Source organism: Pituophis catenifer, unplaced genomic scaffold (genome assembly GCF_029215685.1).
Source record: "Pituophis catenifer annectens isolate HBS135680 unplaced genomic scaffold, rPitCat1.0.hap2 SCAF_1, whole genome shotgun sequence".
Classification (NCBI taxonomy): domain Eukaryota; kingdom Metazoa; phylum Chordata; class Lepidosauria; order Squamata; family Colubridae; genus Pituophis; species Pituophis catenifer.
The window spans coordinates 125,075,683-125,100,625 of NW_027256881.1; the positions used below are offsets into that span (position 1 = coordinate 125,075,683).

Genomic DNA, 24,943 nt, shown 5'->3' on the forward strand with positions numbered 1-24,943 from the left:
TATAACTATTTAAACCAATTATTGCTTGAAAGTAATCAATCCAACTTCGTTCTTGTCCGTTCTTCAATAATAAGCAAGTCTTCTTTCTTCCAGCATTACACAATCAGAGCCCAATTACAATTAACCATCACATTTCCAACCCTTACATATATTAACACATTAACAAAATATTTTAATCGATCTCAAATAAATTATATTATAAAAACCTTATTTTTACTTTTTACCCCATAAACTTATATTGATTCTTCCTGGAAACATTCCTTACTTAATAGCTTTGCATAAACTTATTCATCTTATTCTCTACAAATCCACTGCGTATAATCAAATAACATCTTCACTATTTGATATCTATAAAAAATATTGTAAAAACCTTCCCTCAACCCTTGCACCACTTATATTTTCCTTATAACCCACAAGTTTATATTTATTCTTCAACAAAACATTCTTTAATATAATATTAATGTAATTTAAAACAAAGTATAAAAATTTAAGTAATATCCTTCTTCTAACCCATAAACTTATATTAAATGATCTGCACTGTCCATAACTTTTACATCCCCAATATTTTTTTTTTAACCCATAAGCTTATATAAATTTTTCAACAAAGCATTCCTTGAAATATAACTTTAGTGTTAATATACTTCAGGACAAAAGTGAAAGTTTGGTCAGTGGCCCATAACAATTCAAACATAACATTACTTATAACTTTTCAAGACAAATCATGTCCCTAAATATAAGTAAATCATTCATTTTCACTATAACATAACTTTTCAAAACAAATCATATCCCTAAATATGGGTATAGTCATTCATTTTCACTATTACTATTCTCCCCAAGCAAAAGGATTGTAATTTTTCCTGACTTTTTTGCGAACCTTCTTCTTCAGTCTTATTCCTCCGCCTTTTATTTTTATAAGTTCTTGAATTTTCAGCTGAAGTTGCTGTACCTTACAATCTTGTTCTCTTCACAAAGTAGTTCCTTTCAGTAAACACACCTCTTTATTTATTTATTTATTTATTTATTTATTTATTTAATTTGTATACCGCCCTTCTCCCAGAAGGGACTCAGGGCGGTGAACAGCCAAAATTAAAAAACATACAAATGCAAAAGTTAAGATAATTAAAAGAATTAAATCATTGGCTACCCAAATTTAAAACCCCAAATCCATAAAATTTAAAATCCCAATTAAAAAACCATTTAGGCTAGGCCGGCTTGATGAAATAAAAACGTCTTCAGGGCTTTACGGAAGGTCCGGAGGTCCGGGATCAATCGTATTCCAGGAGGCAGCTCATTCCACAGGGTGGGTGCCCCCACAGAGAAGGCTCGCCCCCTGGGGGCCGCCAGCCGACATTGCCTGACCGACGGCACCCCGAGGAGGCCCTCTCTGTGAGAGCGTATTGGCCGGTGGGAGGTTATCGGTAGCAGCAGGCGGTCTCGCAAATACCCTGGCCCTAAGCCATGGAGCGCTTTAAAGATGAGAACCAACACCTTAAAGCGCACCCGGAAGACCACCGGGAGCCAATGCAGCTCGCGCAGGAGAGGTGTTACGTGGGAGTGCCACGTCGCTCCCATAATCACCCGCGCGGCCGCATTCTGCACCAGCTGGAGCCTCCGGGTGCTCCTCAGGGGGAGCCCCATGTAGAGAGGGTTACAGTAGTCCAGGCGTGACGTAACCAAGGCATGAGTGACTGTGCACAAGGAGTCCCGATCCAGAAAGGGGCGCAACTGGCGTATCAGGCGAACCTGATAAAAAGCCCCCCTGGCCACGGCCGTCATATGCTCTTCTAAAGACAGCCGTGTGTCCAGGAGGACGCCCAAGTTGCGAGCCCCCTCTGTGGGGGTCAGTGACTCACCCCCAATAGCCAGAGATGGCTATTTTAACTGCGATTGAGAGTCCATTTTTGTAAAAAAGTTGTAAAATTCCACTTCGAATCTTCCTTCTTGTATTAGAAATCCCAACGCCTCCTGACAATTTTCCAGTTGACTGTATCAAAGCCTCTGGAGAAATCTCTCTCAATATTTCCTGGTTATACTCCTTCAAACCTCTCAGCCTTTCCTTCTTAATTTGAAAAACATCCATTCCATTTTCCAAAGGCACATTAAACTGGATTGTTTCTTCCACCTCTTCATTCAGCAACTCACTATTATATGGCAACTGAAATACCGATACAGTATCTTCACTTGTATCTTTGTTTCGAATTTGAGTAAAATCCTTCTTGAAAAACCCTTCTATTCTTTCCACTATCACGGAGTTAAATGATTCTAAAATTTCTTTAAAGAGATCCACAATCAGTATTTGTGTATTTACTGATGTTTCTAATAGTGAGCCTTCATCACTTTCAAAAAAGCCAGCTGGGTGTTAACAGCTTTATCGAGAGTTAACTTTCACTTTCACACCTTTTCAAGCACAAGCGCCATTTTCTTCACTCCTTTAAGCAACTTCAAAAAGTGGCAACTTAAGCGTGGAATTAAGGGTTTGTTACTTGTGATTGTCTGCTCTCCTGTCTTCACTCCGTCTGCATAGATAATCAACTTAGATCTCAGTAAAGATTGCAGAAGTGGTCGCGACGTTTTTTTCTGCTTAAAGCAGAAGCGCCCTGGATCTCGGAGTTTCACCGGACTTCCTGGGGAGCTCTCACCCTCCAAGCCCCCAAAACTATTTCAGGGGCTTTCGGGGAGCTCTACCCCCATCCGATTACTCTCCTTTCCCTCTTCTCCCGGGGGAAAGGTTTTCCAGCCACCGGACAGCTGATTTGTGCTGTCAGGGTGGTTTTACAAGATCGCAGGGCTGGCGTTCCGAGAGAGAGTGTCCAGCAACGTCGGCGGTGCCACCAGAAGTCGTCCATTACAAAATTTTTGTTGCAATCCGATTCCACTTTATTCAGATCACTCTCTGCTTTTTCATACCATGTTAGAACAGTTTCTTTGAAATTTGGATCATCAAATCACACTCTATTTGGCAGAAAATGTGGCCCTGACATAAAAAAAACATAAGTTAACAAAGATCTGCAGTCAAAATGACCGCAACTCAAATTTAAATGTCACTACACCAAATTTAAATGTCAAACACCAAGTAACTCACGCAAGTACGATGCTGCATACATTCTTACTGGCGGGAAAACAAAAGTTATGTGCAACCAGAACAGTCCCATTTCTAAAAATAGGGATGTTCCGAACATTTTGGAAAACTGTTGCGGTCACTATGACCACGGGTCTGTGGTTATGTGTTAAGTCTTGGGGGTCCGTGGCCATCGTCTGTGGCCACAAAAGGTCTTTTGAGGAGGTCTGTGGTAAAGAAAATTGAAAACCACTGCACTAGAAAGCTTTCTACTTAGAAACATATTTGGTAAATTTCTTACCTGTTTTGGATCAGGGTTTTTTTTGGCAGAAACAAGATTAACCTATTTTAATTGGTTAGATAAAATGTACATTTACTGAGTGCCTGCAGCTGTTTTAATTACTGTCTATAGAAGAGTTGTGCCAAACACATAACTACTATTCTTAATAAACTTTGGTTTTTACTTTTGTTCTGGAATATTTCTAATATAACTTTATTAAATGAATGTTTGTCAACTAGAGATCTCGATTTGATTGAATTTGTAGATTAGGTTGTCCAGGATTTACGATACCAGAGTATCATCCAACACCTATTGAGACGGGAGCCTCAAAGTCTCTTTTCTTCCCAGATGAGGCTATAAACAAACATCCCAGGTTTAGGTAAGTTTTGAATAGGAATACAGATGTATTCAAAATGTAGATGATGTGAAGATATGCTAATTCATAATAATAATCCAAATTTAAATTTGGTATGAGGTTCACCACTCATGTTGAATGTAGTTATTCTTTCTATAGATACTATTTTAGTTTTATCAATGCTTTTAATAAGCTGACAAAACTCCCATCCTTTATAACATTAATTCCACAGGCAATGCTATTTAAGAAGAGATTCAGAGCTAGCTTGTCTACTCAAAGTTCAAACCATTGCAGCCAGAGTGGATTTGATTTAAATCGAGTTGATTTAAATCATGATTTAAATCACTAGTAAAAACGCCTGATTTAAATCAATTCGATTTAAATCATAATTTTTAAAGAGTGACTGTCATCTCTGTCCCACAACAGCTCCTTCTCTGACCTGCTGTTGACTCACCAAAGTCCCAATATTGCAGAATATACAGCCTCATGCTACATAACTAAGCTCCATTTCATGCTGAATAAACTAAATTATTAATGTATCTTAAGTAGAAAACTATCCGTTTTTTTATTTTTTTAAGAAAATCATCAATTTTTATCCACCCTGATTGCAGCAACTCTGCAGTCATGTGATCAAAATTTTGGTATTTGACAGTGTAATCAACCAATTTCATTGTATACATGATGTACAATGACAATAAAGGTTATACTATACTTAAGATTGCAGAAGCGCTGCAATTCCTTCCCCACCATAGGCTAGAAGGCCTCAGCCACCTTAGCCTCCCTATCTCCACCCCAACTCATGGGAGGCCTGCCCCACTATGTCTAATTGAGTTACTTTTCACTGCAGCTGCTGACAGATGTGTGCAGCCAATGGAAGGCATATGTAAAAGCTGACAAAGGCAATGTTCCTCAAATCTAGAGAGGCAACTGCTTTATCAAGGCTGACCAGAAACAGGAATTTCACTGGCTGACTTCTTACTCCTGGCCAATTTTGAGAAAGATTGCTTCTATATTGCAGAGAAGGATTCTGTCCATAATAGCAAAGACAATCTTTCTCAAGGCTGGCCTGGAATAGCTCTACAAACAGTCCAATGTATTCTGCTTACTCTCTTGTAATTCCTTTCTCTCTAATCTCTACTCCGCAAGGCAGGGGAAAGCAGATCAGACAAATTGCATACCGAAATAGTTTGTTTTTTATCTTTTGTTCCCTCTAGAACAAAAAAATTCATTGAAAAAAGTGACATGACCATTTTTCACACTTATGACCATTGCAGCATCCCCTTGATCACATGATCAAAATTCAGATCCTTAGCAACTGACTCATATTTATTACAGTTTCAGTGTCCCGGGGTCATGTGATCATACCTTTTGCAACCTTAAAAGCAAAGTCAATAGGAAGCCAGATTCACTTAACTATTACTAACTTAATAACTTCAGTGATTCACTTAATAACTGTGGCAAGTCATAAAATGGGGCAAAATACATTTAACAAATGTTTCACTTAGTAACAGAAATGTTGGACTCAGTGATCGTAAATTGAGGACTACCTGTAATTCCTTGCAATATAGACAAATAAGTAAGCTATCTTCTGACATTATTTCTCATAACACTCTGTATCAAGATAGTGTTGATGCTTCATATAATTCACTGAATACAAATAATTTTTAATCAGTGTAGTAGGTTAGAAAACCCATAAACCAAATATTAATCTAAAAAGTTAAGGCAACATCTCAGATTTTTTTTACATTTTTTTTTAGTACTTTAACGAGAAATATTCGACATAGAAGAGGCGAAAAAGTAATTATAAATGTACCAGGTAAGTGAAAAAAGCAATTCACTGTTAATTTTTTTTTAATTAACCTTTGAGAACCAAGAGTTTAACCTTTTATCAAATGTCTTATTCAGTATTTAAAGACAAGAATACTCCATCGCCGTTTAAAGAAACATTTCCTAGTGATGATGGTGAAGCAGTAAGAGCAGCTAAACCCGATCATGTATATATGGATGCCATGGGATTTGGCATGGGCAATTGTTGCCTTCAGGTAAACTCACTGAAATAAGTACACTGTTAAGTATTTTTACTGCTGTCTTTTGGCTTTGTGTTGTTTTCATAACAGCTATTTGAATTTTTCAGTTACGTTTTCTGTAGCCAGATTTTATATATTACAGGCATGTATTTTTCCCTGCTGTTCATTGCACAGCTAGGCATCTTTTTTCCTCCTTTCCAGAAATATTCAAGCACCATGCCAAGCTGTGGTAATTGTTAATGTTTTGTAAGCAACTGATAGATTAGTAGTAGACAGCAAATAATACAAGATTAGTAATTTTCTACAAGTTTATTGTCTAATAGACACACAAGGAGGAAAAGTGAGGGATAACTAAAACAGTCATAACAAAGGAGATGGAAAAATAATAGCGTAGCGGAGGAGATTCGAAAAATTGCATTGAATAATTTGAGTGACTGAATTCTTAAAACATCTGAAGGCAGCGAGTTGCAAAAATAAGGTACCGCAAAGCAAATAAATAAAACAATTAAATAATTAAATGTAATAGTATTTAAAAATATTGGAATGAAAGAAAAGTAGAGGGTTGTACAATGTAATGCAAAATAAAAGGTCATGAGAAGCACTGGTGTATTTAAAACTGCACATCAAAATTGTAAAATAAATTTTCAAGTGAAAGATTGATACAAAAATGACACATCCTGTTATTTATGGTGAGGGAGAATAAGGTGCCTGGTGTGAAAAATGAATATCAGTATCATTAGATGAGTTAAAGGAAAAAGGAATGACATATAAGACAGTTAGAACTTGCAAAATATGTGAAAATGTTCAATATATGGCTAAAAAAAGGCAATATTTTGCTCTTTAAATTTGAATACAAGTAGTCCTCTGCCTGCAAGTGTTTGTTTAGTCACCATTCAAAGCTACAACAGCACTAAAAAAAGTGCCTTACGACCAGTTCTTGCACTTATGTCTGTTGCAGCATCCCCATGGTTAGGTGATCAAAATTGGGGTGCTTAGCAACTGTCATGTATTTACAACGGTTGCACCACTCCAGGGTGATGTGATTGCCATTTGCGACCTTCTCAACCAGCAGAATGAATGGTAGAAGCCACATTTGTTTAATAACAGACCACTTGTTTAATAACCAAACCACTTAACAGCTGCAGTGGTTTGCTTAACAACCATGGTAAAATTGGACATGACTCACTTAACAACCACTTTGCTTAGCAATGGAAATTCTGGTCCCAGTTTTCACAAGTTGAGGTCTACCTGTATTCAAATTGTCATAAATCAATTTGTGATTTGGAACTGAACTCTTGAGTGAGTCTGCATAGGTACTTTAGTTTTGGAGGTAGTGTTTGTAACGCCTAGTAGCAATGAGATTCTGGAAGGAAGAAAAAGGGGACTTAATTCCCACTGTATGATCCCAGGTCTGCAGGAAAGAAACAGTCTTGCAGTTAGAAATTCAGTGGAGCCATTTTTTATAATTTCTGGAAAGTGCAATAACATTGATATTCACTTTTAACATAAATCATGATAGATTTTTATTTATTATATAGGTAACATTCCAGGCCTGCAGCATTTTTGAAGCAAGATACCTTTATGATCAGCTAGCCACAATCTGTCCCATTGTGGTGAGTGAAATCATTTTATTGTTGAATACATTTTTATTCAGAGACACACTTTATTATATTTAAATGAGGACCCAGATTGTTGGGGGCAATATGCTATTTAGTATACTGTCGATGGTTGTAAGCCGCCCAGAGTCATCGGAGAGTGGGCAGCATAGAAATATGATTAATAAAATAAATATATATATATATAAAAACTTTTAAAACTCTTTTAAAAAAGATTAAAAAGCATGTTCATTGAGGCAACCCTCAAAACAATCGGTATAAGATTTGTAAATTAGTGGTGATAGTTTATGTTCAGTAAGCTAAAATTTCCCATCCTTGATGAATTATATGGAAAGAATAAAAGAGATCAGAGAAATTTGCAAGCTGTTGCTTAGGGGCTGGAGGAGAAAATACAGCAAGAGGTAGTGCAATATTTGTTGCCATGCCCATGTAGCACATTTTACCTTGACATAATCTTATATCCTCAAAATACTGTCCGCATAAGAATAACAGAATTTGGAAAGGACTTTGGAGGTCTTCTAGCCCAACTGCCTGCCCAAGCAGGAGATCCTATACTATTTCAGACAAATGGCTGTCCAGTTTCTTCTTAAAAGCCTGCAGTGATGGAGCATCCACAACTTCTGGAGGCAAGCCATTCCATTGATTAATTAATGGTTAATTGTTCTCATTGTCAGGAGTTTTCCAGTTAGAAAAAGAAACTAGAGTAGAAGAGTGGAGTGCAAATGGAGTCTGCTTGGCTAGTAAAACAATTTGTAGTATTGTAAATAAAGGTGATTTGATGAAGACGAGCAGAGCATCTTGTATTTCAGGATCATACTTGCTTAGCTTTATATGGTATTGCATTGATAATTCATTACAATACGTTCTCTCCGATTATTCTTTTAGATGGCTTTAAGTGCTGCAGCTCCTTTTTACAGAGGCTATGTGACAGATATTGATTGCCGTTGGGGAGTTATATCTGCATCAGTAGATGACAGAACAAGAGAGGAGAGGGGTCTAGAGGTATGTGAGACCTCTCAAATGTAGATCAGTTGTATCACTAGTATATATTCTTGGTTACAAAATTGCAAACCCATTTATTAAAAATGCTTTGATCATTCTCTTAGTATGATCTTCATATAAAATGTCCTGTGTTTTTACATTCTTCTGGTATTTCTTTTAATTTCCTAGAGGCAGAATCACTGATACAATTTTTTTGTCAATTTTTTTTTTAATAAATGTACAAAAATGTGCATGTGATTAATCTTGTTCTGAAATTGGATTGAGCAAGAGAAATGAAAAATAGAAATATATAACAACTGAAATTATCTAAGGAATAGCATTCTCTTTGCATCAGGGGGTTGTATTTTGCTTTTCTTAAGAGGAGGACATTCAGCAGCTGTGAGCAAAGCAGTTAAGAGTTTGTAAGAGTAGTTAGCCTAAGTCAGGAGTGTTAAACTGGTGGCCCACGGACCGGATACGTCACACATAGGCCATGCCCACCCCAGCTCTGTGAAGGGAAAAAATGTCACGATACATCAAGTGACAGCAATGTGACGCGGCTAGTTTGACACCCATGGCCTAGGTATTCATGCTCTCACACAAAAATATTTCTTCCTAAACTTACCTTTCATTCCTTGAAAACTTTCCATAATTTTAAGCATTTTGCTCATTAAGCATTTTTTTGTTATTTAAATCTATTTGAATGTAGAAAGTGAAGACATTTTTATATCTACTTTTCTTGACAATGCTAAAGGAAATGGTTTCCCAGTGCCTACTTTTGAAATACGTTTTGGCTTTCCCACCCCAATTGACAGTCTTGGTATTTCTGTAATGAATACCAAAGTCAAACCTTTTTTGCCTTCTAAGATGGATGAAGTTAATCAGATTAGGCCATCAAAAATTGAGAAATTGGAATACAGAGGTATTAAAACTGTTTCAGCTTTATGTATTCTGATAATTTTTTTTTAGATTAGATTTTGACGTGCTCTTTGTGTACAACTATTCTCATCAGATTTCTAATCAGGTTCTGAGTATGAAATAAAAAGTATTTATGTATATAAATATTCATATTTACCATGTATAATTATTGCCAATAGCAGGAGATAAAGTTAGTAAAATTAACCCAGATTTTGTTGAATTTTAGTACTTGCCTCTGATGTTTCATTATTCTAACTATATCTCTAACCTTTTCTAGCATGGCGATCGAGGAACTCTTATTGATTCATATCTTGTTAGATTGTTTAAGGTTTTCCTTCATTGAGGTTTATTATCTCCCTCTCTTTACATTTTTTCTTTACTAGATTTTACTTTTCGTATAATGGATTTGTATCATTTAATCATTTTATACTGTTCGTTAATTATTGTTAAACACTCCTGCCCCTCTTTATATGAATAGTCCATATTATTAAATAGTTAAATTATTGAAAAATATGTATGCAGTTTTGGTTACAATGCTACATTGACTCAGTGTTATAGTATCTCTTGCAGATAATGACAATAGGTACTAGACATTTTTCTTCTTAAATTACATAGCCATTGAAGAACAACCGTTTCAGAATCAATAAATCCAGATACGATTCCATAGACAGTTATCTCTCAGAATGCGGTGAAAAGTACAATGACATTGATTTGACAATAGATAAAGAAATCTATGAGCATCTAGTAAAAGAGGGTAAGTATTTAAATCAGTGTGACAACGAGGCTCCAAGCCTTTGTCTTGTTTTTTTTCTCCCTTAATCAGACACAATCCTTAGAAAGGACTACTTGTGATTAATTTAAACAAGCTGTTCTTGAAGTATCACACAAAGCAGCATTAGATGTGCTAGTTAATTTTCTGCCGTGATCCCTCATCTTGAAAGCAGTTTTTTTCTTGATTGAAAGAATGAGTCAACTATCACATTTCTTATCAAACTCAAAATATTTCATTCATGTGTTTGTGGTGACTGCTTCATCTCTCCTCAGCTCTATTGAGTTACTGCAAGCAAATAAATGTGCACATTGTATTTAATAAACTTGCTTTTTTAACAATGGATATCTCAATTTCTTGGTTTTGTAGGCATTGATCATCTTTTGGCACAACACATTGCTCACTTATTTATTCGTGACCCTTTGACACTGTTTGAAGAAAAAATTCACCTGGATGATGCAAATGAATCTGATCATTTTGAGGTTATATTGTTATACTAGTTTATATTAAAAAGTTGTACATAGTTTGTTTAATATACCATTTCTTTAATAAAAAGGATCAAAACTACAGCAGCACTTAATTATGCCAAATAATTATTTGCTGCATACGTGTTTCTTCAGTATTTCTTAAATGACAACTTGCAAGTATGTATTTCATTGCATATTTGAATACAGATAAAAATTCTGTGTTTATTCATATCAGTAATGTGACAAAAATGTTCAATACTTAACTCAGTTTTAAGAGTATAGGTCAGTGTATAATTTAGGGAGTGTGATATGAGTTGACTCCATACAAAAATGTTGGAAATAAACGTTGAAAACTGTATACTTGTTGGAAACATTGGTCTGCCCAGGTCTACCAAATTCTAATTAAGTATCTGTTGTGGAAAATCAAAAACAATGAGTACAGAAGTACAGAATCTTCCTGTTATTTCTGCTCATCCTATGATTGGACAGGGTTGGCATGATCCAATTTCTATCAGTACAGATAGCATGAATCTCACCTAATAAAAGCAAACAAAATCTGAGAATATATTTACATAAAGCTAGCCCTCACTTACCGACTACTTGTTCAGCAACTGTTCAAAGTTGCAACAGTACTGAAGTGATACTTAAGACCATTCCTAGCTGTTGCACCACCCTCGCAGTCTCATGATCATAATTCAGGTGCTTGGCAGCAAGTTTACAGTGGTTGTGGCATCCTGCAGTTACATAATCACAGTTTGCAACCTTTCCTGTTGGCTTCCCCCAAGCAAAGATAATGGGGAAGCCAGGAGGAAGGCTATGAGTTGCTCCAGTAAATTCTCCCTGTGCTTGCACGCACCCCACATCCTCCATCCCTGGACTTCCTGAGCTTGCGCCATACTGCGGCATCTTCCTCCCAAAATCTTTGTATGGCCTACATTGCGCCTCTTTGCTGGGACTCCCTCCACTTCCCACTTAACATCCGAGGCATCTTGAGTTACAACAAAAACTGGGTCTGCTTGGGATCCCAGTCCCAATTGCAGTCATAACTCAAGGACTACAATCTGTATAGTATTCTAAATATTTTCAGTACAAAGTCTCTCATGCTTTGTTAGTGCAATTGATGCAGTTTTGCAGCTTATTGTTTTATCATGAGTTCTCAAAAGTATTAAAGTCTTACTTGCTATGATGACCACATAGAGTTACAGTTATAGCCTAATAATACCTATTTTGTCTCCTGTAGAATATTCAGTCAACAAATTGGCAGACAATGAGATTTAAGCCTCCTCCTCCAAATTCAGATATTGGATGGAGAGTTGAGTTCAGACCAATGGAGGTAAGGACTAAACATGCTCAGTGGTTTATGTTATGAATGAAAACTGAAATACATATTTCAGTACATTTGCAACTTTTTGCTCATGCTTTCTATTTTGACATTTCCATGATACACATTTAAGTATCTTGATAAGTTATGCAGTTTACTACCGCTACAAACAGTGATTGCCTGCCATAGATTCTAAGCCTGGGATAGTCTTAATTTCAACTGAAATTATAATCAAATCAGAAAGAATCACAAATTTCATATCATTCCTTAATCATGTTTTCTCTGTATAACGCTGCATTAATTCTGAAATAACTATTTTAAAATATTGATGTGCAAGTGTTATTTTGGCTGTATCAGAAGTTAATATTGGTGATAATTGGCAATTTTGGAATTCTCAAAAGAGAACATGTAACAGCAGAATTCTATAGAACAGTGATTCTCAACCTTTTCTTCACCATGGACCTTTAAATACCTTTTGTGACCATGGACCATGGCTACAGACCCCCAAGACTTAACTCAAGATTTAAATTGTAACATTTCTTCAAGCCTTCCCTGTGATGACATCGCAGCCCTTCAGAGGTCCAGGGACCACAGGTTGAGAACCACTGCTATACAAGAATATCTAACCATACCATTAGTTGGTTTCTGGAATTCTATTTTTGGAAAACTTGCACAAAAAGGTATAATCTTGATAATATTTAGCAAAAGATTCTAAGTCTGATATCTCACAGTCTTTATCAGAATCTATGATGTAATCTTTCTGTACTATGTTTGGGATATGTACAACATACATACATTAACAATTCTAAAAAATACTTTTCAATTTCTAGGTCCAGTTAACAGACTTCGAAAACTCAGCATATGTTGTGTTTGTTGTACTGTTAACTCGAGTCATTCTCTCATACAAATTGGATTTTCTCATTCCTTTGTCAAAGGTAAGAGTGTTTGTATAATATTTATTTTTCTTCTGTGCTGTCAAATCATTAGTCTTAAAGAATTTTACAACACAATCAACAAAAGCATATATATGAATGAAGGCAAATATACATGTCCTGGGATAATGTTGCAGAATCCAATCGGGGGTGGTCACCCGGACCAGAGTTTTAGTCTTCTGAGCTTTTGGACTTGGCAACACAAGGAAACAACAGCCAACAACTTAACAGCCTGCTATCAACACCCCAATTAACAATAAAAAGTCACACACAACCAGGCACCATATAAATACTGAGCATATAATACCCAAAGCACACATTCTTGTGAGAGAGAAGTTCTGGTTGAGGATAAACTCCAGCACAAGTCCAAAACCTGGAAAATTAAACCTCTAGTCCCAGTGACCAACCCAGATTGGATCCTGCAAATGCATCTAGAACAGTTAAAAAATTCCTTGGTATATATCAATAAATTAAAGCAACCAAAGTTATAATAATGCAAAGATGACTTATAATAGTAATAATGAAAAATAAATCACAACAAAACCAAACAAAATAACACAAATAAATATAAATTCTGCTATTTAAAAAATGTTAAAGATAGTAGCAACAAACTGTTCAACTCAAATGTTCTTTGGAAAAAAAATTATGTTCTAGCATGTTAGAAGACATAGGAGAGAATACTCCACAAGGCCAGAGCTACAATTGTTAAGCACTGTCTCCTGCTAAATTGCAAACTTTAGTAGCAAGAAATTGTTCTTATTCGCTCAATTGTTTATACGGGTAGTCCTTGCTTTATTACAGTGATTGGGATCCAAATTTCTGTCACAAAGTGATGATGTTAAAACCTTTGTTCTGTGTGATTAATCTAAAATTCATAAAATTTGCTTTAAATGGGATTTTCTTAATTATTGTGCATTTAATTCAGTGAGGGAATAGCTGAAAGTTGACTAAATTGTTTCGAGGTTTAGGCACATGGAAAAATCATACTTAGCATGTTAGCATAAGATAGCATGTTTGAAGATAGATAAGATAGCAGTCATTCCATAAGACAATATCAGTTTAGAACTCCAGATAATCATAGAATTCTGGTTAAACCTAATTTTTGTTTTACATAATTATATTTAGTAACTATACAAATCTATGCAAACCAATGCTATGCCCTAAAGTGCAATTTCTAAAATCTTCTGACTAGAAAGTTAACTACAATTTATTTCCATTTTAGCAAGAAACCCAGTGTAACATTTTCTCCTATTCCCCCTTTCTTAGGTGGATGAAAACATGAAAGTAGCTCAGAAACGAGATGCTGTCCGGCAGGGCATGTTTTATTTTAGAAAAGACATTTCTAAAGGTATGCTGTTTATTTTCTGGTTGATTTTATTAACATTTGAATATAAAATAAATGTAAAACAAATTGGCTTCTTTGGATGCTTGTGTTCTTCACTCAATCTGATTTCTTTTTAAAAGGTGGCAATGCAGTAGTGGATGGATGTGGTGCAACTCAAAATGGTACAGAAACAGATGTAGAAGAATATACGTTAATGAGCATAGATACAATAATTAATGGAAAGGTAAGATCAGCAATTCATGAAGTTTGCCATATTTTATAGATTTGATGAAGAGTTAGATTAAGAATCAGGGTTGTGATCTAAAGTTAAGCGAGTACAAAATTCTGATTTTAGTCTTTCCTTAGCTGAGGATAGCAATCATAAGAAAATGACTTATCTTGATTTGGCCTTTAAGAGATCTTGAACTAATTGTTATTTTAATGTGTTAATTTCAGAAATGAACTGAGGCGGGAAGGAATAATTTTAAATGACTATCCTGGAATCTAGAGAGTAAATACAGCTGTATATACTTACACATTCTTTTAAGCCTATGAAGTCTAGATATAAAAAAGGACATTATTGAGAAAAAAGAATTAGGAGGGGAAAAAACTACACAAAGAAACAAGAAACAAAATTTGTGAACCCTTTTGAATTTTTGACTATTACAAATAGTTTGTAAACTTTTCCAGCCTGGTGATCATCTACAACTATTTTCAGAGGACCTCAAAAATCTCCTTTGTTCCAGCCATGTCACACTTTCACATACCTGTGTTGTGAAGATCAGATTTTGGTAGTGAATACCCAAAATTTGATTCTTGAAATAACGGCTGGACTTTTCACATTCACACCTGATTGAAATACCTGGCTCTAATTTTCTCTTCAAATGAAGTGATAATTCTAGAGGTGCCATACTTTCCCTCACAAATATGTAGTTTTTGGCTCATTTTCCTCAGAAATAAATGAACAAGTATAAAGTTTCTGTTTAATTGGGGGGGGGGGGTGTTAATCTAGTTTTAGGACTTATGTGGGGAACAGATAATGTTTTAGGCAGTATTTGTGCAGAACCTGAAAATTCATAAAGGTTCACAAACTGTTAAGCACCATTGTACATAGGAAATATTCCAAATAAACCAGTAACATCGGTTTAGTAGCCCTTGGTTGTTATCTATGCTGGACCTCAATAAAGCTTGAAGGGAAATCAAGCAGAGAATTTTAGATCTTAATATATAAAAGGACTGGTTTAATATTTCAGACTTCTGCTACAATAATCTCATTGCTCACCTTTTACCATCCCCTAATATTTTTGTAATATCCAGGTGCTGTCCTATAAGGCATACTTACCCTGATATTCCACCTTGATAGTGGAATATCAGGAAGATATAATAATATGTCCTACCAAGAGCACTTGTGTATATATTTAGACATTAAAATTGAAACAGTTGAATTGGAATTCCAGAAATGCTCTTTCTTGGAAGATGGACCTAATCTCTCCTCCAATCATAAATTACTGGACTGACCCCAACAGGCAATTCTGCATTTCCTGTTAAATTATCTTCTTTTAGGAAGAAAGGTCTTCCTAAAAGTGACCAAATTCTATACTAGCAGAAGAGGTTAGAAACAAATGGATCTGAACATAACTTAGGCTTGCACAATTTCTGCTTTAAAAGGGACTTTTATGGTAGATATTTTGTATTCTAGCTCTCTTTGGTTTACTATTGTGTATAAATTTAAAAGCTACCTAATTATTCTGGTGACTTATTATCTACTTAAACAAGGTATAGGTTTACAAAACATATTCATAGTTTTTTTTTTGCAGAGGTGATGATTGACAGTGATGATTTGAGCTGCAGCTTAGATAGTGTTATGTAAATGTCCCTTCTTCGACCTTTAATACTATTCTCACTATTTCATACAATGAGAATAAGTGAAAAGCAGACTCTTTTGAGAGACTAGGTGTTGCTTTGCTTCTTTTCTGATGCCCAGTAGCCAACCAGAAAATTATTCAGCAGCTGATCTAAGTTTCCTTGGACCCTGCTATTCAATAATAAGGACACTGATTATATGTCTCTAATTATGTCATAGTCTTCATCATCATTTTAGCCATTGTCTATCCACTGCAGGATGAAGGCCTCTTCCACATGTTTCCAACCCATACGGTCTTGAGCTTCCAAAGGCAGCCTGATTTACCCCGGTGATTCTTGCACCCTCTGCCTTCGGGCAGGTTTTCCAGCTGCCATGGGTAGTTGCCCTAGGGCCTTTGGGGAATGAGGGCCGGTTTTGAAGTTGTATTGGCATAAGGAAGGAATAGATCATAATTTGCCATGCCGGTCCAGTGTGGGTTGGCAGATGTGATTGGTGTTAGTCAGCGGTATCTATCATGATCTCCCCTATGACATGGGAGACATGTCATAGTATTAAGCATTATATGGAAAAGTCTTTATTTAAAAGATACATTCAATGAAAAACATAATCTATTTTATAGGCCTACCAGTGTTAGTTTTCATATCCTTTAGAGGGCACTCTTGTGCCATATCAAAAGACAAGGGTTTGTTATAATATTGAAGTGAAAAAATAAATATTTTAGCATTTTTATTTCAATATTGGTTTAATTTTTGTAGGAAGGAGTATTTCCAGGATTAATTCCAATTTTAAACTCTTACCTTGAAAATATGGAAGTGGATGTGGATACAAGATGCAGCATTCTAAACTATCTGAAACTAATAAAAAAAAGAGCATCAGGTATGAATAGACATTTGATGTTATAGGCAGTTCTCGATTACAGCCTTTTCGTTTAGTGAAGGTGCAAAGTTATAACAGCACTGAAAAAAGTGGTCTATGACCATTTTATGATCATTGCAGCATCTCCATGGTCACATGATCAAAATTCAGACACTTGGTAACTGGTTCATATTATGACTGTTGCAGTGGCCCAGGATCATGTGATCACTTTTTACGAACTTCTGACAAGCAAAATCAGCAGGAAGCCAGATTCATTTAACAACTGTGTTAGTAATTTAACAAGCAGTGTCACTTAACAACTGTGGCAAGAAAGGTCATAAAATGGGGCAAAATTCTCTTAACAACTGTTTCGCTTAGCAACAGAAATTTTGGTCTCAATTATTCATTCATTCATTCATTCATTCATTCATTTATTAGTTCGATTTATATGCCGCCCTTCTCCGGAGACTCAGGGTGGCTTACAATGCTTTAAGCAATAGCCTTCATACTTTTGTATATACCTGCTTAGTAGGGCTTTTTGGCCCCCTTCTATTTTATACAAAGTCAGCTTATTGCCCCCACAAACCGGGTCCTCATTTTACCTACCTCGGAAGGATGGAAGGCTGAGTCAACCTTGAACCTGGTGAGAATTGAACTCGCAGTAATTGCAGGCAGCTGGCAGCTAAATGCTACTTTAACAGCAGTTTTAGTCTGCTGCGCCACCAAGGCTCTTTGGTCTTAAGTCAATTATGGTCTTAAATCAAGGATTATCTGTATATGGGTTGTCGAGTAGGGAAAAAATGGTGTTCTAGAGATAGAATATCTAAAGCCCCAAGTCTGGAGTTTACATATTTCTGGTTTAATTTATTCCATCTCTTGTGTATCGGCTCCTATTTACAAATAAATACTTGATTTTCCCCTAAAAGCCTAATGATAACTTTGTTGTCTTTATTAACATTTTGTCCATTATTTTATTATTTTGTCCTTTATTTTATTTATTTTGTCCATTATTTTATTTACAAAAATAATACCCTTGACAAAAGTATAGGTAATACTCAGAAATTCTTGTTATTGTTGTTTCTTTCATTGACAGATCTGTGGTGAAAAAGTATTCAACTCATTGAGTTTACAATATAGTATAGTAACCTAATGTTTTACTCTTAGCACCATTGAATACTCCTTGTATGTAATACGGAAATTTAAGGTGACATTTTAATGAAGGCTAATACTTAAGAGAAAGTAAATGGAAAGTTATATAATTCATATGGGGAGATAATGAAGTGAATTTTAATGCATATCATATGACTTGTCCACTAGGCGAATTAATGACAGCTGCTAGATGGATGCGAGAATTTGTTGCAAACCATCCAGAATACAAGCATGATAGTGTGATCTCAGAAGAGATGAATTACAGCCTGATGTGGAAATGCAACCAAATTGCACAAGAGCAAGTTGAATGTCCCGAGCTGCTTGGAGTGGGTTTAAATAAACTAAAGTACAGTGGAATTAAAGCCGCTTCTTAATGAAAAGTTTTAATTTGATATGTAATCTGTAAAATATCTAAAGGAACACTAGTCACACTACTGCAGTTTCATAATGTGAAGATCAGATGGTTTTATTACATTATACAATGGCCAATCTCAGCTTTCTCTTAAAACTTCCTACAGTAGGTACATTCTTCTATTTAAGGTTTATACTATGTACATGTAAATAATATATATTTTTGATTTAATACCGGTGTATTTTAGTATCATACTAAAAGTCATTGTGAAACCAACTTATACCTTTTTACATACTTACGGTAATCTGGAAAAATGTACTGTTTATCGAACAGCTTTGTAAATGTAACATATTGATTCTTGTATATTATCTGCATTCCAGAGCTGAATGTTTATTCTGACCATTGTTGTCTGGAATGCAGTGAATAACCTACTGTATTTTTTTTTAAATCAGAATCTGATTCATACTTTCCTGTTCTGCAGTACAAAAATGATGCAATCTTAATCTTGCTGAAATTAGTGCTAGAAAACTTAACTGACATCTATAAAACTACATTTGTAGTCATAACTAAATTCACAGGTTTGGATTTAAGTAGATCTTGGTCCCAGTCCTAGTAGGATTAATAAAAATACTTCCTCTTAAATAACTTGGGTGTAAATTAATACGTTCTTGTTGCTGGAAGCTCCTATCACTTCCAGTCAGTAACGTTTTGCATTATGTGTTCTTAATTTCAGATTTCAAACTCTGGGAAAAAGACATGACCATGTAGATTAGCAATCTGAGATGCAAATTTATTCTGAATTAAAATCCACATGCTTTTGAATCAAAGTGCCCTTTTTAAAAAATTATTTTAGCTCCAATGTGTTTTTTTTTATATACGATTCTATTGACATGATACAGGATTTGACAAAGCACTCAGACCAGACTTCCCTTCCACTTTTTGATATGTGAGGTAGCTGGTCCAATATGTGAAGAGGTCAAGTTATTTTTACTTATTTTAAAAGAAACGTTGCTAAATCTGAAGCCTCAATGTAGCAGTTTGGATTTTAAAAAATAAACCAAATGTGGCAAAACAACCAGCAGAACATGTACAAGCCTTTTACACTTCTTGTGTGATATACATGTACTCTTCAAATTTTTCCCTACTATATAACTATGGAAAGAGAAATAATGAAAATGTATGAATGTTTACGAATCAGGAATCAGAAGTATATAGGAACTGTTAGAAAAATACAGCCAGTTTCTACTGTTGTCCATAAAAAAAAAAAGATTTAACCCAAAGGTTTTTAATACTTAATGATGACAGAGTAGTGAGTAACTTTGCAGCAGCTTGTGGAATTGAAATCTGCAGTTAAACTATGCTATGTATAAGAAAGTATTTTTTATTTGATCGTCCTAAACAGCTCATAACTCGATTTCCCATGCTCTGCTTCTTATAAGAGACAGCAATAAAATTCTTCCCCTCGTGTTTTCTTTATAGTATGCATCATTTTCATGTATCCCCATACTAGATATTTTTAATGAGAGTTTAAGTTTAGCATTTGAAGGCGGAGTCTTAGATCTTCCAGTGCCCCAACACAACCATTTGTCTGCAGTAGAAGCCAAGAACTATTTCTTCTCCCAGATTGTAATTCTAACAAACTTTGTACATCCGGAGTAAAATGAAGGTTCTGCCAACAAAAAACTCCAAACGATTCAAGTCTCAACTTGAGGTATTACTCACTTTATTAATGTCAGGTAAAAGTCACACATAATTATTCTGTCTGACATTCCAAGGAAGTGTTTGTTTTAAACAACATACAATACATGGAACTGAATGGAAGACGTTGCACCCTATAAATGGTGAAACATGATTTGGTGGAAGTACTAGTGTAACATTGCCAGAATAGAGATTTTCTTCACTCCCCTCATGGTACATATTTTAAGATACTTCAATCACATGACTGGAAGGTTGTAATAAATTTTCTGCATTCTGATAATTCTGCCGTACTTTTTTCCATGTAGATATTCCTAATATCTTCTTTCATTATAAAAACTGGGCTATTCCACACTAAGAAACCTGTGTGAGAGCATTTTCTTTCCAATGCATGCCTTTGAGCGATAGTAATACTAGTATGGATGCATTTGGGTACAACCAGCCATATGTCTGAATCTCAAAAGTCACACTGAGTGTCAACTCTACAGGGTAGACCAGATAAAGAAGCGGCCTCTGCAGGAAAGCTGAACTGTACTGAGATACAGAATCTAGAAAGTCTGATTGTGTGTTATCTTTGCTCCTTATGCTCCCATTGAGTCAGGAGAGAGTCAGCCTGAGCCTCTTCCTGATACCATAAGTAGTTCTCAACTTATGACTAATCACTTGGCATCCATTCAAAGTTAAGGCAGACCCTAAAAGCTATGATGTCATCCCAAAGTTACAACCGCTACTGTCCTATCTCCTTTCTAAGATTTGAGAAATGCTTGTTTCTTTAAGAGCTGCTGGATATTTCATTCAAGGCCATCTCTGCTCTGGGGTGAAAGAAACACTGGTCTAGGACAAAGTAAGATATAATGTGTTTTGCTTGATTTGTAGTTTAGCCAAGAGCCCATCTGGATTAGGTGAAGCCAGAAGGTTCACACAAACCCTTTTTTACATTTTTTTTAGAAGAAAGGAGGAGCGGGTAAAGGAGCCCTTTAAAGGTGTAGCATTATCAAAATAAGGACTAGGCACCCTACACTGAGCCCCTTGAGCAAAAGGAAGCTTTGGTTCCATGGCTTTAATTGTGATTTAAGATGTGGTTAAAGAAATTAATGGTATGGGAACAACCTTGGAAGACAGGAGGAAAACAATAGTCTAATGAAATCTGACTGAAGGAGGATGGGTGGTGAAAGTGTCTCCCCTAGTTTTTGGGAATGTAAAAGTGAGGATCGGGAGAGGTAGTTTCAGACTTGCAAAATTTTATTAATATAACTATGAAAAAGATAAGAGCTAATAATTCTGGTTATGGTGCTTATCTGGACTACCTTGGAAGGCTAACAAAAACTAGTTCATTGCGATATGCAAATCTGATCTCTTTGTTAAAATATTTGACTCAACAGTTTATTCTTTGCTGCAATTTTTCTCTCTTATAATTACTGTGAAGAGTTGAGATTAAAGAAACATTGCCTCTAGCATTATGGTAAAATGTAATTAATGTATTCTAATAATTCCTGGAAGTAAACCTATTACTTTATATGAAGTTACATCCAAAGCATTTTTTATATTTAACAATTTCACTTTGTTACAGATTGTTTTCACTAGATTGGGCCCTATTACTGCAAACAAACTGATTCCTTATAATAGAACAAGCATTTTATGCAATGTACTGAAAATAAATAAATAAACAAACAAACCCAACAAAAAGTCTTGACAAATAAACTATTTTCTTGTTCATCTTGGCCAAAGTTAAGCTAAACATTTGGAATTAGATTGCCTACTCATCCTTGTAGACGTTTTTCCTTTTGTGAGGCTCCAGGAATGCAAATTAATTTGCAAATGCAAATTAAGATAGTTTCACGTACAGTCTAAGAAATAGAAATTCAGAGATTGTTCCTCGGGTCATTTGTTTAATGTATGAGATTTGTTTAATGTGTGTGGGAGGGGGTGGTGTTAGACATACTATGAACAAATGACACAACAAAATTAAAGAAGACAGCAGTTTTGACATGTCAAAAGAATATCATGCCTTTGCAAACCCAACCTTTACCACATTTTAAATATTTATTTATTTATTTATTTATTAAATTTATATCCCGCCCTTCTCCCCGAAGGGACTCAGGGTGGTGAACAGCCGAAAATTAAAATAACATGCAATATAAAAGTTAAAATAATTAAGAATAAATTAAATTAAACGGCCACCCCAATTTAAAACCCCTAGCAATATAATTAAAACCCCTTAAACCTATTCAGGCCAGGCCGGCTTGCTGAAATAAAAACGTCTTCAGGGCCTTACGGAAAGTGCGGAGATCCGGAATCAGCCGTATTCCGGGAGGTAGCTCGTTCCAGAGGGCAGGTGCTCCCACAGAGAAGGCCCTCCCCCTGGGGGCAGCCAGCCGACATTGCTTGACCGACGGCACCCTGAGTAGGCCCTCTCTGTGAGAGCGTATTGGCCGGTGGGAGGTTATCGGTAGCAGCAGGCGGTCTCATAAGTACCCTGGCCCTAAGCCATGGAGCGCTTTAAAGGTGAGAACCAACACCTTGAAGCGCACCCGGAAGACCACCGGGAGCCAGTGCAGCTCGCGCAGGAGAGGTGTTATATGGGAGCGCCATATAACAAATCAAATGAAACTGCTCTATAATTAGAATTGCTAGAAACTAGGGAGGTATCGATTTTCCAATTCTCCATCAGTTCAGTAGATAAAAGAGTTGGCCTGCTCCAAGTCCCATCCATTAAGTAAGATGATCTGATGTGATCTAGGAGGTGGACCTGTTTCAACACCTGCCCCCTTGAACAGCATCTTCTCCCTCCAGAGAATTGAGCAGTTTTCTTCTGAACGAGCCTCAAAAGGTCCAGCTCCAGGTGGGATGTAGGCTCCCTAGATCAGGGATTTTACTGTTGTGAAATCTTCTCCAAGTAGAAGATCACTGCTTGTCTTTCTAGTTTGTGCTTCTTGTTTTATAACCTTGTTTTTTTTTTTTTTAAGAATAATAATTCTGAACACTGTACAGAGTATCAACAAATTGAGTGACCTTAAAAAGGTGAATGGTATATAAACAAGTGATACCTTATAATAAATCAACCAAAACCGTTTCCTGGTTTTCATGACCCCGACTATTTGTTTACAGCTTAATTTGCAGTTTACAGTTTAATACATTTGTTTAAACAGAAGGTGGGAGAGAGCTACTGTAACTGGAAGAAAGAAGTATTGTTGCAAAGGAAGCTTCATATTGATGGGGGCAACTTTGGCAATTTAAAAGGGGGGGAGAGTCAATAGTTTCCCCTTAAATTCTTCATTTTATGGTCTCTTCGAAATAGATTAATCATACCAAATATGCAGCTAAAAGTACATTAATGGTTGTGTGTAGATGATTGATTTTGCCATCATATTTTTGAAATAGGCCCAAGCTGATTGTGCCCGGATGAATCAATACATTCACATGATGCTAACTGGCAGCTTTCTGGAATAGGGCAAGATGTTTTCTTCCAGTGGTGAAATGTAAAATTTGTTACTACCGGTTCTGTGGGCATGGCTTGGTGGGGGGAGGGTAATATGACTGAGTGGGCATGGCCAATCTTTTTTTTTTTTTTTTACTTTTAAAAGCATTTTTTCTACAACCTCTTCGGCTGAGGTTTTTAAAAAATGCTTTTAAAACCTCTGCCGATCCCAGAGGCTTTTTTCCCTTTTAAAAACATTTTTTCTATAACCTCTTTGGCCAAAGAGGTTGTAGAAAAAATGCTTTTAAAAGCCTCTGATGATCCCAGCTGAGCCGCGTGATCATCAGAGACTTTTTTTTTTACTTTTAAAAGCATTTTTTCGACCAAAGAGGTTGTAGAAAAAATGCTTTTAAAAATTAAAAAAAACCCTCTGATGATTGCGTGGCTCTGCTGGGCAATAGGGCGGCGGGCAGGGATTTTTGCTACCGGTTCTCCGAACCACCCAACTCCATCACTACCGGATCAGGCGATCCAGTCCAAACCGGGAGCATTTCACCACTGCTTTTCTCCATTAAGTATTCAGGTTTCTAGATCTAGACTGAAAAAAAAAAAAACAGAGTTTGGCTACAGTATTTCTTTGTTGGCACTTAGTGGTCATTTGGATTTTTACAGTCCAGATCGTGTTGTCCTAGATATAGTAATATAGTCTTAATATTAAAGTATTGACTAGTGACAAAATCTGGTAATGCTAAGGTGAACATATAAAAATTATACACATGGCAAAATATTACATTTTAATGGTCCACAAGTTTTTTGCTTTATTTTGGCCACTTGTGGAAAGCTTTCAACAGGTACCTGAAATAAAATAAGCAATAGACCATAACTAAGCTTCAACATAAATATTAATATGCTCCAAATAAGATTATTTTGTCCATACCAGAAAAGGCAGGACAAAACATGCATAAACCGGGCATGTTTGTAACACTGCCATCTTTTTGCACAGAAGGCCACCCCTTCCATTAATCAAGAGAGAGAAATCCACTATTGTAGACAAGTTGATGTGCTTGAAAAAAAAACATAAAAGACCTCTGGATTCCATCCATTGTGTGAGATATTAATTAGAATACAATTGCCCTTGCCATGGCTTCCATTCATGGGCAAAAGATATGGTCCAGGAGAAACAACTAAAATGGTCACAACATTTCATAAGCCTTTCAGACCATAACTAGGAATTGAGTTTCACTTCAGATGTTATTGGACAACTCCCACCATTAGTCACCATGGTCCATGGGATCTGCTACAGGTGGTAGTTCACTCTATATGGGGAACTGCAAGCTTTGCATCTCTATTTTATATAATGATGAGCTCATTAATTCCTTCCCAACCTCTTCCTACTCCATTCTTTCTATTAAATTAAATAAATTAAAACCTATTATCGTTTAAGCAGTTGATAGGAATTCCATAAAACATTTGAAAAATTAGGCACATTGTACCTGCATTAACTTCATGTATATTTTTTGCAAGTAATCTGCATGCATAATTAGAAATCTGTATTACTATTT

The 24,943-nt window shown here is 35.9% G+C and overlaps 1 protein-coding gene across 3 annotated transcripts in view; it reads left to right on the forward strand.

Annotated features, from left to right (window-relative positions):
- Window positions 1-19,735, forward strand: part of GCLC (glutamate-cysteine ligase catalytic subunit) — a 32,390-nt gene extending 12,655 nt beyond the window's left edge. For 2 of the 3 annotated variants that reach the window (XM_070932942.1, XM_070932944.1), the window contains exons 4-16: window positions 3,604-3,717; window positions 5,451-5,509; window positions 5,599-5,735; window positions 7,259-7,333; window positions 8,222-8,338; window positions 9,851-9,989; window positions 10,374-10,486; window positions 11,712-11,804; window positions 12,623-12,727; window positions 13,991-14,072; window positions 14,189-14,292; window positions 16,668-16,788; window positions 18,085-19,735. In XM_070932942.1, coding sequence (XP_070789043.1) covers window positions 3,604-3,717; window positions 5,451-5,509; window positions 5,599-5,735; window positions 7,259-7,333; window positions 8,222-8,338; window positions 9,851-9,989; window positions 10,374-10,486; window positions 11,712-11,804; window positions 12,623-12,727; window positions 13,991-14,072; window positions 14,189-14,292; window positions 16,668-16,788; window positions 18,085-18,290 — 1,465 coding nt within the window. In that variant the 3' untranslated portion in view covers window positions 18,291-19,735. The remainder of the gene's footprint in view (window positions 1-3,603; window positions 3,718-5,450; window positions 5,510-5,598; window positions 5,736-7,258; window positions 7,334-8,221; window positions 8,339-9,850; window positions 9,990-10,373; window positions 10,487-11,711; window positions 11,805-12,622; window positions 12,728-13,990; window positions 14,073-14,188; window positions 14,293-16,667; window positions 16,789-18,084) is intronic. The other variant, XM_070932943.1, reaches the window with a different exon arrangement.
- The last annotated feature ends 5,208 nt before the right edge of the window (window positions 19,736-24,943 follow it).